Source organism: Xiphophorus maculatus, chromosome 10, assembly GCF_002775205.1.
Source record: "Xiphophorus maculatus strain JP 163 A chromosome 10, X_maculatus-5.0-male, whole genome shotgun sequence".
Classification (NCBI taxonomy): Eukaryota; Metazoa; Chordata; class Actinopteri; order Cyprinodontiformes; family Poeciliidae; genus Xiphophorus; species Xiphophorus maculatus.
The window spans coordinates 17,624,780-17,638,946 of NC_036452.1; the positions used below are offsets into that span (position 1 = coordinate 17,624,780).

Genomic DNA, 14,167 nt, shown 5'->3' on the forward strand with positions numbered 1-14,167 from the left:
GTATAAACAGCCTGAAAAGCTATAATTACAGCAGCATAATCTAATACTGAACAACGCATTAAGGGAGCCTTTAGTTTGAGAATTAAATTCAATTACATTCTATGTTTTTACACAATTCTAACAATCTCCTTGAACTTAAGGTACCTTTACCATTTATGTACTGTTTGAAGCCGATCAAAGGTTCTCACAATCAGCACGACTTTGTTTCTCTGGGGTAGAAATGAAACTACGAAGGAGTTGAACAAGCACCCAAGTTGCCGCGCCCTAGTGGAATAAAACGAGGCATGCTTTGAAAAATACGTCAACAGATAAAAGTCTGAAACGTGCAGCATCTATGTGTAGACTTCTCAGTCCTACAAATACATTGCTCTGACAGGGAGCAATCCGCATTCAGCACGTCATCGTAACAACGTTTCTCCATTAAGCCTCACGTTTCGATAATGGCGGGAAAACCATTAGTACGCTGAGTTTTCGGCCAGTCGTCTCTGTGTTATTAACTGCTGCAATGTGGGCATGTTTTTGCTTTTACCTTCAGAGCGCTTTGCTTGTTGATACTTTCTTGGCAGTGTTGGAGCCTTGCTTGGAAGATAATGACATGTTCCAAAGAGAAAAATTGACAAAAAGGGACAGAAAACAAAATGTGAATTTAATCTCCCTCTAAACCAGGTGGCGCTGGATCGACGTGCTGCTTATTTTGCCAGGAGATCACACAGCTGCAACAAAAAGCTCCCGATTGGAAATGGCATTGTGAGAGCCTCAACTCTGAAAATCCGAGTAGGATTTTATCAGCGGGCTTCTTGTCTCATCCGTCACACAACAAGAAATACCAACAGAGTGCTCACTTAGAGTCGCGTGGAATGTCAAGTGGTTTTAATCGTATTTTGACTCCTGAGAATTCCATGTTCCTGTATTCTGACAAATTCTGTAGAGGGCTTGATTTAAGCTATTGAGCATAAATTGAGCTGAAACAGACTCCTTAATTTAGCCTAGTACATATTTTCTATTCAAATTCCTAAGATGCTCGAATTGAGTCAAGGGTCCCTAATAAAGTGACCTTTGACTCATTGACTATTTAAAATTGTATTAGACTGCCCTGTAGAAAAGAACAACTCAGTCTTAGGAGAAATTTCTAAAACTGCATATATGAAACATGACTTAAAGACGCAATTTAACACCTTAAAATCGGGCCTCTGTCTCTTTAAGAAGCTGCTAATCGTTCCGACAAGCACGTCGTCGTGACAACATTTCTCCATTTCTGGCGGTTTTTCTGCCAGAAAAAAAAAAAGCAGAAAAGCTGCATATTTTCTGGCTGCCTCTTTTTAAAGAGTTTGCCATCTGTAATGTAATAAAGTCATAACTACCAGTTCCGAACTCGATGTTCTTTAGTGCGAATCTTTCATTATCGCTGCTGTCTTTTTCTTCTTCTGCAACCGAAGGTCGATTACTTCCCCCTCAAACACTCAGAACCTGCTGAGTGGATGTGTGTGTGTGTGTGTGTGTGTGTCTCCATCACATCCCTCCCCATCTGCCGATGGACCCAGTGGAGTGTGTAATTGTTGCTCTTGTTGCGCTGGTTGGTTCCTACCCGACGTTTGCCGCGCTTTGAGCAGAGCCATCAGAGCCGCGGAGTGGAACAAAAGAAAAAAAACGCTCTCCGTGTTTTGAGCCGCAGGACAGGAGACGCTCTCAGAAGTTTCCGCTGAATGTCATTTTCAGTTCGGCGAGGTCGTGTTTTCCCATCAGCTGGATGTCGGGGGAAGATGATTCCCCCGTACTCTTGTTTTCACTCCAGAAAGCGTGATTAAAGCTGCTCTTTGCACACTTTGGCGTGCGTGGACGGATTATAAGCTACTGGTGAACTTGAAGAGGGTCCTTTTCTTTTCACAGCTTCCCGCTAAAACAGCACATTAGAAAATAAAATTTGCGGCAGCATCTCGGTTTTTATCCTCTTAAGCCTGAAAAGGGTCCAGTTAACATATTTTGATGCACTTTGTTACCTGTTTGAATTGAAATAAATAAAAAAAAAACTCTAACATTTGATAAACAGTTTAAATGGAACTAAAAAAGTTCTGTTTTTAGTGAGTTAATGGAGTTTCCTAAAGTCTTGTTGTCTCAGTAAGCTTGGCTTTACACAACCAATCTAAGGTTTGCTCATCCGGTGTGTACCAATTCCTGTCGATGCTAAGTAAGCTCTGCTCTGGTGGCAGCATCACTGTCTTTCTCAAGGGAAGACAGTCCTGAAGTTTGAGATATAAAAATATTGTAATCAAATCAACCCATTATTTTGTAATTTACGTTTTTTGTAAAGGATAGTCTATGGAAATTATCTCATTTTCATTGTATTTTTAATCGTATTCCATTTTATCTTAAAATATTACCAAAAAAGTCCACAAATGTATCCACTGACCAACTTTATTTTCTGGACAGCAGGAGGTAGCGGTTCATCCTGAAACCTGGGGGTTGCCAGTTCGAACCCTCAATTTGTCTCTCTGTCACTTTGCTATTGTTTCCATTAGCAAAACACCTGGTGGTGGTCAGAGGGGCCCATGGTATCGATAAAATGGCAGCCTCCCTTCTGTCAGTCTTCCTCTGGGCAGCTGTAGCTAGAAGGCAGCTTACCAGCATCAGTGTGTGAATGTGTGTATGCATGAATGAATGGGGTGTAGCATCTTGGAGTCCTCGGATCTGATAAAGCGCTACACAAGTGCAGGCAGTAGTTCAACACACGTACAAGATTAAAGAAACTTGTTTTCTCTCACGTGTGTTCCAGAGGTTCACTTTCAACTCAGTGAACTGAAGCAATGTTAGAAAAACGAGTGGGCCAAAATTCCTCCAAACTCACAAAATTTTAAGTATTTTTGACTTAGTGTCTAGTGCAAATATTCTAGTACCCTTGAAATAATGAAACAAACTCACAGGTAACCTTTCAGCAAGATATAGAAGCTTGTTGTAAGTGAACAATTCCTTAATGCTAATGAAAAAATGCTAGATTCGCTGGTAAATTATTTCACTTATAACAAAACAATTTTCCCTTGTTATAAGTGAAATAATTTGCCAGTAGAATTAAAACTTCTTCGTCAATATTGAGGCAGTATTGACTTAAAATAAGCTGCTATATCTTCCAAAAAGGCTACTTGTGAGTTAGTTTTGTCTTAATTCAAGGGTATTTTCACTGGAAAGTAGACCAAAAATATACGGCTGCTAAAGATAGTTCTACAAGCTGTTGGATCATGAGGTGGACTTAGCTCACTGGGCTTTGGTTTAGTCTTTGTTTAATGAATAATAAAGTAGTATAAAATCTCATGTGTCATTTTTGGACCTATTGATTTTTCCTAATGCGATAGAAAAACCTCTGAAGATGGAAAAGGCATGCTTCCTGTCCCTCGTGACGATCTCTGTCTTATCATTTTAAAACTTCTGGAAAACACACACACACACATGTTTACCCTGAGGCCTAGCAGATTATTGGTTCATCAGTAGATTTTATTGCTTATCAAATTTCCTGTGAACGCTGAAAATGTGCTATTAGCAGTTTTGCCACATAATCACCCTCACTAATGTGGCTCTGCTTCCAAGCAGATTTACTACAGAGCCATTAGGCCTTATGTAACAACTGCAACATTAACACGACGAGCCAATCGCCGAAGCTGACGTCCCGCTGGGCCAAGTGCTCAACAATCAGGTGGAGCCCGAGACCGCCGACACACTGCAGGTGTGTTTCCTGCAGCCGCAACTCTGTTAGCAGCTGCTTCGCACATAATGAGTATGCGAAGAGCTGTGGGGGGAACAGGAGCTCTCTTAGTTGGCTCACCGCACCACCTCGTAACAAGAAAAAGCAGGGAACAAGACGACGCCTAACCGGTTTGATTCCAAAGGCGACGCCGAATTGGTTTCTGTTGTGCCATCATCGGTGCCCAGCAGCTTGAAAGCACACCCAACAACTTGAATTGTTCTGCGTTATTAAGAAAAATAATGCGGGATTCCAGAAGGGACTTGGTATTTTTCATGTAGGAGCCAGGTGCTTCTGAAGGCCATTTTTGGGAGAGAGAAATGGCCTGTACATAGTCCATAAAGAACAGTTTGAGTCTGATCTAAACAGAGCGCCTTCTTCTACTTGTGTGTTGAGTCTCTATTGTGGCTTGTGGGAAACTTCCAGCAGAATGTTTGGTGGCTTTTGTTGACGACAATTGGTTTTCTTTTTGCCACTCTTCCAAAAAGGTTGGATTTGTGGAGTGTGCCACTAAGAGTTTTCACGTCAAAACATGTGTCTACCTGAGCAATGGATCTCTAAACCTCCTCCAGTTACCATATTTCACTGCTTTACCTGGTAAACATCCAAATCCATAGTTTTGCACGTTATCCAGGACCCTGTCTGTTGTGTCTCTTGGTCTTCATGATGCAGAACATCTAGCAGTTTGATTAACCCTAAATGCTGCATAAATGTTCTCATATTTAGTCACAGGGCACACAACTAACTCGTCACTGTGGTGAGGTGTAACACAAGTCAAACACAAACCAGATTAAATAAAGATCCTGTCTGTAAATAATTTCCCAGCTGCCATATCTAATTTGACGATGAAGAGCTTGGGAAATCTTCCCGTCTTTATCCCGACTGGAGGCAGTCACAGACCGACAGACTGGTCTTAGATCCTGTTTTGCAAAAAGTTAAATGTGTATTAAAAAAAAGGAGAAGCAAACATTTGTCTGTAGAAAGGGCAGCAATGTCAGTTGAAAGGTCACTCATGTTGACTGCTCCGCCGGTGCAGGGCCTTAAAGCTGCAGGTTACTGGAAGCAGAAGCCGTGCGGCTTCTCAGGAGAGGTCAGGCCTTTTCTGTCAGAACCTCAAAGGTCAGCGGGTTCATGTGGAGAAGCGGCTTCAACATCTGACCTTCGTGGAGAGGAAGGAGCTGCAACCTTAATCAGTAACACTGTGATTAAACAAAAATACCTTAGTCCTTTTAAAGTCACATTTCAAAGAAACTCATAATTGCCATGTTTTCACATTTCAAAGCACCAATGTGTGTTAGAAATATTTTGTCACACAGAGCATATTTTTCCCCAGCTTTGTCACTGCAGGCCCAGCATTCAGGTCTTAAAAGCATTCTTGTCATGGCATTGACATGGCAATTTTTTATCCTTCTTGTTTCATATCTTTCCCGTGTTTTGTGTTGATTTTGTCGAGGATCATAAGGTCAGTGCTTCCGAGGGATAACCTCGAGAGGAACTAAAACAAATCTTTGTTTTTATATTACTGACTGATGGTATTTGTTTAAAATTACACACTAGCTGTAATGTTTTTAACTGAGCTATTGTTTCAGGTATTTGTTGTTTAAGCAAACCTGATAAAAACAGCATGTTTCTCAGCGTAAACAATTATTATATCACTTTAGTAAGCATTAGCCCTGTTAACTAATTTTGACCTAAGAACTATTTGCCCTACTTTTTGGATTATGTTAATGTTAACCAACAATGCTAGCTTAGATGCTAGCATTATATAGCTAATTTTGACCCTTCTTTTCTTCTATCCTTTCTTTAACAAGCTGATCTTTATAGCCTGCGATATCTACACTCATTTTATTCACCAGAGGCATTGAACTTCTCTACATCCCTCCTTTTGCAGACATCTCCCAGGCGTTATGACCCAACAGATGCAGAACCTGCAGTTGTCCCAGACTAGGAAGTGTCCCGGTGGGCCAACGTCACCGAGCGCCGCCAAGCGCCTCTACAGGAACCTGTCGGAAAAGCTGCGGGGAAGCACCTCCTCCTTTGAAGATGCCTACTTCTTTGGAAAAACGGACCGCCTCCGGAAAGCTTCGGTGAGTTCAGCAGAGACGACGTTGAAAGCGGCTATGTGTCCTATCAATCGATAAACACATGAACATCAAAGTTTGTCTTACATTTTCAGTCCCTACAATCATTGCTTTGCATGATTCAGTAGGAATAAAAAGGTAAGGCAATAAAGGTGACGTCAACACTGAGAATATTCACTTTGTTCAGTAATATGACAGAGTTTGAATTATTCAAATGCAACACTCATTACTGCAAAAGCTTTTGACCATATTCTCTCCAGGTTATTACAATCTAAACAGTAAAGAAAATCTAATTTATTTAAAGCTCACAGTGTTTATTCAACACTTTTTTGCAGTGCAGGTGTGAGTTTATTGCTAATTTTTCACAGAAATGGCCACAGACTTCCAATACAGGTTGCAGAATATCTAACTTCCACAACACTGCCACTTTAGTCTTAACTGATGTCAAATTATTGTCCTTGATCAATCTGTAAATTAGCATCACAAAATCAGGGATTTTGATTTCAAAATTGATGGACAGACGACGCGTACAAACAGTTACAAGACTTTGGGATGTCACGTTCTCCAAATCTTTTACAAATAATTGTTGAAGTAATCTCCTTTAAGTTCAGTGGAATGTTGAACCACTTTCTGAGGAGTTTCGACAACATCGATGTCGGAGGAGAACCCTGGAAAGCTGCAGCTCCGCTCGGCTCTCAGACTGATGGATCAATAACCGTCTCGTTTGCTGCTTCGCTGATCCTGTTAACGGTGATGTCTGCAGAGTGCCAACTCTGCGACTATAACTGGATCTTTGAGCCACTGCCTTGGGCTTTGGAAAGGTTGAAACCTACCGTTGCCGCTGCTTAGAGGCGCGGTGCCATCCTCAGTGGCGCTCTGTCCGCCTCTGAAACAGCTTAGCTTTTTTTCTCAGCTTCCTTCATCATGTCCTTCCTGTTGCCCTACGAAACATTTGGTCACTTAGACTCATCAAGTGAGATGGATCACGCTGCGGTGCACACGCGAGCGTGTGTGTGGGCGTTGAAAGCCTTCCAGAATTTTCTGCCAGCCTACTGACATTTACAGACCAGCCACAACAGCAGACATGAAAGGAAAGACGCAGACGGATGAAGAGGGGAGCAGCCGATCAATACGCGGCGCTTCACTGACATTTAACACTCCCTGTTCAGACCCTTAATGTCGAACACCGTCACACCTGCATCCTGAAAGACGACGAGAATCCCAAAACATTCAGCCAGAGTCAGGAAGTTCTGCAAGAGATCTTTCCGTGTAATATTAGTTTTCATCCTCCAAGTTAAATCAACTGCTCCAAACATCCTCAAAGCATCCTGCTGTGGTTTTCTTCCCCGACTTTTTAGTCTTGTGTAGCTGCAGTCCATTGAAAAGAGATACTGAAAATCAGTCATCTGCAGAAGTAAGACTTTATCTGCCTCCACTTTACACATTTTCCCACCTTTGCTCCAAACATTCTTGTGTCTGAGATTGTTAGTTCCTATTCTTAGGGCTGTAACGAGTTTCAAAGAGACATGCAGTCTTTAAAATGTCTGAGTGATTCACAGGTCACAGAGTGAAGTGTGTTCACAAGCAAATGTTCCTTTGAAAATGTTCGTCTGTTGAGCCGCGAAGCTCTGCAGGAAAGTTTTTTGAAGGCCTTCAGGAAGCCTGATCAACTTCAGATCATATTTTACAGGAGGGAAACAGCATCTTACACTCGAGTAACCATGATGCTCCTTTCAGACGATGCAGGGCAGCGACTGCATCTTCGAGGCCGTGGAGCAGCAGGATCTGGACACCGTGCAGATTCTACTCTACCAGTTTTCTGCTGAGGAGCTGGACCTGAACACGCCCAACAGCCAGGGCCTGACGCCGCTCGACATTGCCATCATGACCAACAACACACCCATTGCCAAGCTGCTGCTAAAGGCTGGCGGGAAGGAGAGTCCACACTGTGAGTAGCCCGCACCTGCTGCTGGTCTTGAATCAGAAGTGGTGGCTAGACCTTCTGCTCTTGTTTATAGTTTAGAGGTGCTAGTTGCACCTTTTCCTGGACCAACTTCAGAGAGAGACATTAGTAAAACCTGCCGCTTGACTCAGATTTGACTCAGAGTAGAGACATTAGTTGAACTTTCTGCCTGTTCTGGACCAAAAGTGACAAATTGTTCCTTTTGTTAATTTTGGTTCAGAGATGTTAGCTGGACCTGCCTCTGCTCTAAACCTGTAGAAGGGAATATTAACTGGGAAGCAGAAACATGTCGACTGTATTTATAAGACCTGAAGAAACTGTCAAAAACACATATATCTGTGAGAACTGGTAGCTTTTCTCTGGGTTTGCTACAATAAAAGACCACAAGTATCTGGGGACCCAAATGTATCTGGATCTAAAAATGTAATGAGACTTGAAGTAATAACTTGTTTTTCTTTTGTTTAGATTGTTGTTGGGTTTTTTTTTTTTTTTTTTTTTTGCACCTTTGTCAGATAATCAGTCACAAACACAGTTTGTGCTGCATTTCTCAATGAACGTGTAGCGTTGCTTGAAAGCTTAAAAAATCCAACTCACATTGTTAATTGCAGTTAGTCTGTTCTCTGAGCACAGCCAAAATAAGCCGCTGGTTTTCGGAGCTGCTGTTTGTGTTGAGTTCTAACTTCCAATGTAAATAAATTTCAGCCTTAATCCTAAAATCACCTAAGCTCTAGACCTGGTATAATTAGAATCATAGGACAACCCTAGGAGAACCAAACAACAATAGTTAGCAGGAGGAGGTCCTTCAGGTCTTTCTGCAGCCCAGAACGTTGCGATCAGATGGTTGTAGCAGACTCCAGGATTTGTCCAGAGAACAAAAAACAGATTCAAATTCATCTACCACATAAACCTCAACTATTATAGAGGAGTGAGCTAGATTTCCTTGATCTAATCAGATACAGAGACGCTTGTTGAAGGTCTGCATCAGCCGATTCAGTCTGAATCCTCTCTCCTCTTATTCCAGCCCCTCCATCAGTCTTCCCATTGTCCTCTGCAGACAGGTGATTCTTGCCTTCTTGCTGTCAGCGCTACAGAAACATTGGCCACTTTACACCGCGCGGCCTCCCGCCGAACAGCTCTAACAGCGCTTGTTGTTTAATGGTTGAACTTTTCCAGTGATGCGTGTAACGCTGCAGCAATTACAGCTAAGTGATTTATTGTGCCGAAGGGGAGGTATGAGGCGGGGGTCCGCTGGAGCCCTGGAGCCAGGGCTTCGCCCCGCACACGGTGGTACAATCCCATCCCTGTAAACAAACAGAGCCGCTGTTCTGCCTCCGGGGGCCGCCGGCTCTGTTTGTGTCATTCCTCAAGTGCCAAGTAAAATCGGCCAGGTGGGGGGAGATGGTGCTCTAAGTGTGTGTGTGTGCGTGAATCAGGTTTTTGTATCTTTGTGGGGACCTATTTCTGTCTACATTGTGGGGTTGTGAAGACCAGTGTTTCTTGTGGGGACATTTCATGGTCCCCATGAGGGGAAATGCTGTTTTTGGGTTAGGGGTTAGGTATGTGTTTTTTAGGCTTAGAGTTAGGTATGTGATGGTTAGGGGTAGGGTTAGGGATGGTGTAAGGGTTATGCTGTAGAATATTAATGGAAGTCAATATAAAGTCCCCAGAAGACACAAAAACAGAACTGTGTGTGTGTGAGATGCTATGAGTTTCCACAGAAGACTGTGCTTCTGACTTTGGGGTCAGGTCAAACTTAATCTTGGATTAAGCTTAAAATTGATATCTGTTATCATCAAATGTGTGGAATTGATCAAGAGTTCTATGCTATAAATGTTTGCAGTGAGCAGCGTTTACAAAATCGACAACAACATAATAAACAAAAACGTTCCCTTTAGGCACAATGGGGTTTTACTACAAGAAGTGTGAATAAAAACGATCCTGCTTGGTGGTCCATAGCTGTGAACTTTCGAAAGTTGTAGTTAAAATGACTGAAATGGCCTTTTGATTACACAGTTGTTACACATTCACAATTTAAAGTTGATTATTGCTTCTTTTTTTTCCCCAACATGATGTTGATCTTAAGAGTTGTGACGTCACCTTGTTAAATACTTCAAAACTTTAGGATTAAAACTAATTTCATGGCAACAGTTTCAGCTCCGCATGAACAGCTTAAACATCAAAATCCATTTCTATATACTTTCATCCATTCTGTCTAGCAATATTAAAGGGCTACAGTTTTCTGTCAGATCTGTCCAAAAAATGCTCTCACTCAAATTTCAATTCACTTCTACTTTATTTCAGCCTGGAATTATCCAAAACTTTCCAAACTGGACCTGAACGTTTTTGTTAGAGCCTCTACACACAAAAAAAAACATATGTAGACACATAAAAATTGGCATGTTTGGCCACCAACAAGTTACGACGCACATAGTTCAAAAAATTTATTTTATATTTTTTCACATAGTGTTGCCCTGGGTTCCTTTTCTTTCATGCTCCCAGGATAAGCGGAAAATCACCATAGAAACTAGTTCCTCTGTATTTTCAAAGCAACTGGATGTTTTTCTCTGATTTTAATCCATCATAAAGTCAGTTTCAGTGCCTAACACAGCAAGGGTGTCCAAAGTACAACCCAAGGATCATTTGAGGCCCTGAAAATAATTTTGTGCCCCCACACTCCCCTGCCACAAACCAAGAACCGCACAAGCAAAAGTTTCTTAGGGTATAATCTTCACTGACAGGTCAAAATCTCCTTAGCATGGGAAATGTTGGCTGGATCTCAAAGTATTTGCCATTTATTAAAAACAACCAAGGAGCTTGCTTGTTTGACTTTTATTCAAAAACAGACTTTGACGCTGCTGTATACATAAAAAAAAAGATCCATATCCAACAAAATAGAAAACAAATAACCCATCAAAATGTTTTAGAGGTAAGTGTGAGTGGATTCTTAAGTTTTGGATTAATGCCTTTTTACAGATTTTTTCCAGGCAAAACTCCTTATTACTTTCTCTGTTTCATTAAGATATTAAATAAAACAGGTAAAAGGTAAACAATCTTAATGAAATGTACACTTATTTTTGCGTTTTTAATTTTAAGGGGAGATAAAATAAAAGCTCTTTTTGAGGCCCAACTTGCAAAACCGCTCTGCTGGGGATCACGCCACCATCTGTGGTCTGCCATAAAGATGAGAATGACATGTGCAGCTACCCTGAAACACAGTTCTTTCGGCTGCACTTGGAAACGGATGGGCATCGGCCATAACCACCACGCATTCCCAGCGGCAGGCCTGGAGGTGTTTCTTCCTGCTCAGCCAGATGCTTCGTTGCGGCGACTGCTGCGTGACGAGTTCCTGATGCACAGAAAACAGCAGCGCTGGGGGACGTTAGGGCCAACATAACATGCAAAATAAGAAAACCATTGAGGCTGTACATATATTTGGATATGAGTCCATGCTAATTCTGTTCGCAGCTGTGCTCCAGACTTACATATTTTGTAGGTTTAGACAATAATAAAAGAAAATTACTAAAATGTACAAAAAAGCCTTCAAATCAACAAGTGAATATTTATTTTAGTCATGATATTGTAAGACTAATATAAAGATGTGGATTTTTTTTTTTTTTTTACAAAATGCATGTTTGTTTCAATATATACTGTTATTAGACATTGGAGCGGACGGACAGTTGGTGACAATAAGAAACTTTCTGGATATAACTCTGCGATTACACTTAGATTATTTTGATAACAGTAAATTTATCCACATGCTTAACACAAATCGTATTTTACTCCTGCTTTTTTTCGACACAGTGGCCAGCCTTTTGTCTGAGCTGCTCCTCCTACGCCACATGTAGACCCAACAAGATGTTTCGGAACCGTTCAGAGAATTTTGATTTCAAACCACCTAAAAGCTGGAGTTTTAACACCAAAATGAAGCACGGTGAAAAACAAAGTTACAAAGTATGAAAGACAGGATGTGTTGGATCTAAATGACTGAAACCTGTTTTGTGTGTGGGTGTGTGTTTTAGTTGTGAGCGTGGAGAGTCGTGAGGCCCACCTGAGCGCCCTGGTGGAGGAGGCCGAGCGGCGGGCGGCCGACCTGGCGGCTCAGGCTCAGAGGGACGGCCTGTCGCTCGAGGCCTGCCACAAAGACAAGCAGCTGAGGGCGTGGGAGTGGAGGAGCAAGCTGTACAAGCGCATGAGGACGGGCTTCCAGCACGCACGTGAGTCAAAAACACTGACATCGCCCGAAGACGCGGCTCAGGTATTCTCCCTGAATGACAGAGCTTGAGTTGAACTTGAGAAGGAGCGGGAGTTTATTCATGTAGCAGTGATTCACGATAAAAAATTTGTCTTACGCCATATTACTGGGAAAAAAAAAAACCCAATTCAAATCATGAATGTGCATGATTCAGTCTAACCACATAGACAGAGTGGATGTCAATGACATGCGTTCTATTCATAAATGCAAAGAAAGGAGAGTTTTAAGCCCAGTTCTGAAAGCAGACAAGGTGAAGGTTTTTTTCCGTTGAAATTTTTTGGCTTCCTGGTAGTGCAGAAAATTAAACTTTTGAGATAACGAAACCATAAGCTAGTTTATCCCGCATCACCCTGGGGTAACTACAGTACAATGCCATTATTGCTGAGGTAAAGGAAGGAAGTCCTGGAAAATGGCTTAGTATGGGATTCAAATACCCTCTTTGAATCAAACAAGGATTCAAAGAGGCCAAGATAGATCTATGGCTGTCTGTTTTGACAGCCATAGATCAAGGTGTTTGTTTTGTCTTAATGTCTCCCCTATTCAAACAGTAATTCCCCTGCAGCTGATGCGTCTCTTTGGCCCCCCATCAGGTGCCCCGGAGGCCCCCAGCATGGTTCGACTGAACGTGAGCAGCAGCAACACGCTGACCGTCACCTTCCAGGAGCCGCAGAGTCTAAACTCCACAGTGGTGACCAAGTACAGAGGTGAATACACAAACACACACACACACACAGCCTAGAAAGATCACAAGAAAACAAAGACAAATATATTCCAAAAAATATGAAATCAATGTTCAGCTCTAGATCTGTTCAATTCACCTACAAAACGAAATGGCTCAGGAAAACGTGGCCTAAATAAAACAGCATTGTTAAGTTTGATGACACATTTTCGGATATCAAACCGGCTTTTATTTTAATTCAAAGAGTAAACAATTTGCTCCTTAGCAAACCAAAATGTTTCATTAACTCTGACAATACCAGACAGGTCATTCAGCTGCCGAGCAAAATGATCTGTCTGATATTTGAAATTTTGTTTTCCATTTTCCCACTCAGAAAAGTTATTCTTTATCATTTAGCAGACATTTAGTGTATTTTGAACAAAAAAAAGAGCAAAAAACCAAAAAGCTCAGAGGTTCGTGCAGCCACTTTCCCCGAACTGTTTTTAGGGCAATGTTAGGTCCAACCAGGCATTTTGGAAAACTGAATAGTTTCATGGGAGACTAAAGGATTTCTCAAATATGCATGCAAGAATCAAGGCAACAATCTCTGCATGTTTTTGATGAGGGAATAACATTATGACATGGTGTAAAGTTCAAAAACATCAGTTTTACATGACACTGTCCCTTTAAGGAATAAAAGCCTCTCTCTCTCTGTCTCTCTGTGTGTAGTTTAGAAGTTTCCAGTTTAGTCCTGGTGTGATCAAAACTCCCAGCTTCTCCTTAGTTTGCTGGTTAAGCCCGCTGTCTACAAACATCCTGTAACGTTTCCTTTACTGTTGGGTCATTACAGAGCAAAAACATGCTTGTTGTGAGATTCAGAGGTAAATGTGCTTCACAGCTGAGCGTCTCCACTGAGCTGAGACAGAAAGTAACAGTCAACGAGCGCTGCAGGCTTCCAGCCAAACAATGAGAAGGTTAATGATGATTTGAGCACCTCAGGAGGAACTATTGATCTGCAATGAAAAGAGAGGCAGTTTGCTGCTAACACCTTTGGCGTAATTAACCCCACCTCTGCGTGTGTGTGTGTGTGTGTGTGTCTGTGTGCTTTTTCTCTGTGTGTGTGTGTGCAGTGGAGTGGAGCTGCCTGGAGGATTTCTCGCTGCTCGCCGGTGAAATGGTGCTGGATAATCTGCAGAGTCTCAAATGCACCATCAGCAGCCTCTCCACGGTAACGGCAGCATCCTCCTCCCCTCCTCCCTCTGCTCTCTCTCACATTAACTATGTTTGCTATTTTAATGGAGTGGGCCAGGACACGCTGAGCGAAGCCGGCGGAGATATTCCCGCAACGCAAAGAAATGCAGCGTCGCAACAACTGCTGCAGGACTGCCGCCGGTTGGACACTCGGCACCTGCTGTCTGATCCAGTTTTCAGGCGAAACATGAGATCACGCCAACACGTGGTCACCGTTTCAACAACCTGCACC

General features: G+C 42.2%; 1 protein-coding gene across 4 annotated transcripts in view; it reads left to right on the forward strand.

Moving 5' to 3' along the window:
- The window catches only part of ankfn1 (ankyrin repeat and fibronectin type III domain containing 1), an 82,418-nt gene that overhangs the window by 44,753 nt on the left and 23,498 nt on the right, over nucleotides 1-14,167 (forward strand). For all 4 annotated transcript variants that reach the window (XM_023341511.1, XM_023341512.1, XM_023341514.1 and 1 more), the window contains 5 exons: nucleotides 5,622-5,817; nucleotides 7,549-7,759; nucleotides 11,794-11,988; nucleotides 12,617-12,730; nucleotides 13,815-13,912. In XM_023341511.1, coding sequence (XP_023197279.1) covers nucleotides 5,622-5,817; nucleotides 7,549-7,759; nucleotides 11,794-11,988; nucleotides 12,617-12,730; nucleotides 13,815-13,912 — 814 coding nt within the window. The remainder of the gene's footprint in view (nucleotides 1-5,621; nucleotides 5,818-7,548; nucleotides 7,760-11,793; nucleotides 11,989-12,616; nucleotides 12,731-13,814; nucleotides 13,913-14,167) is intronic.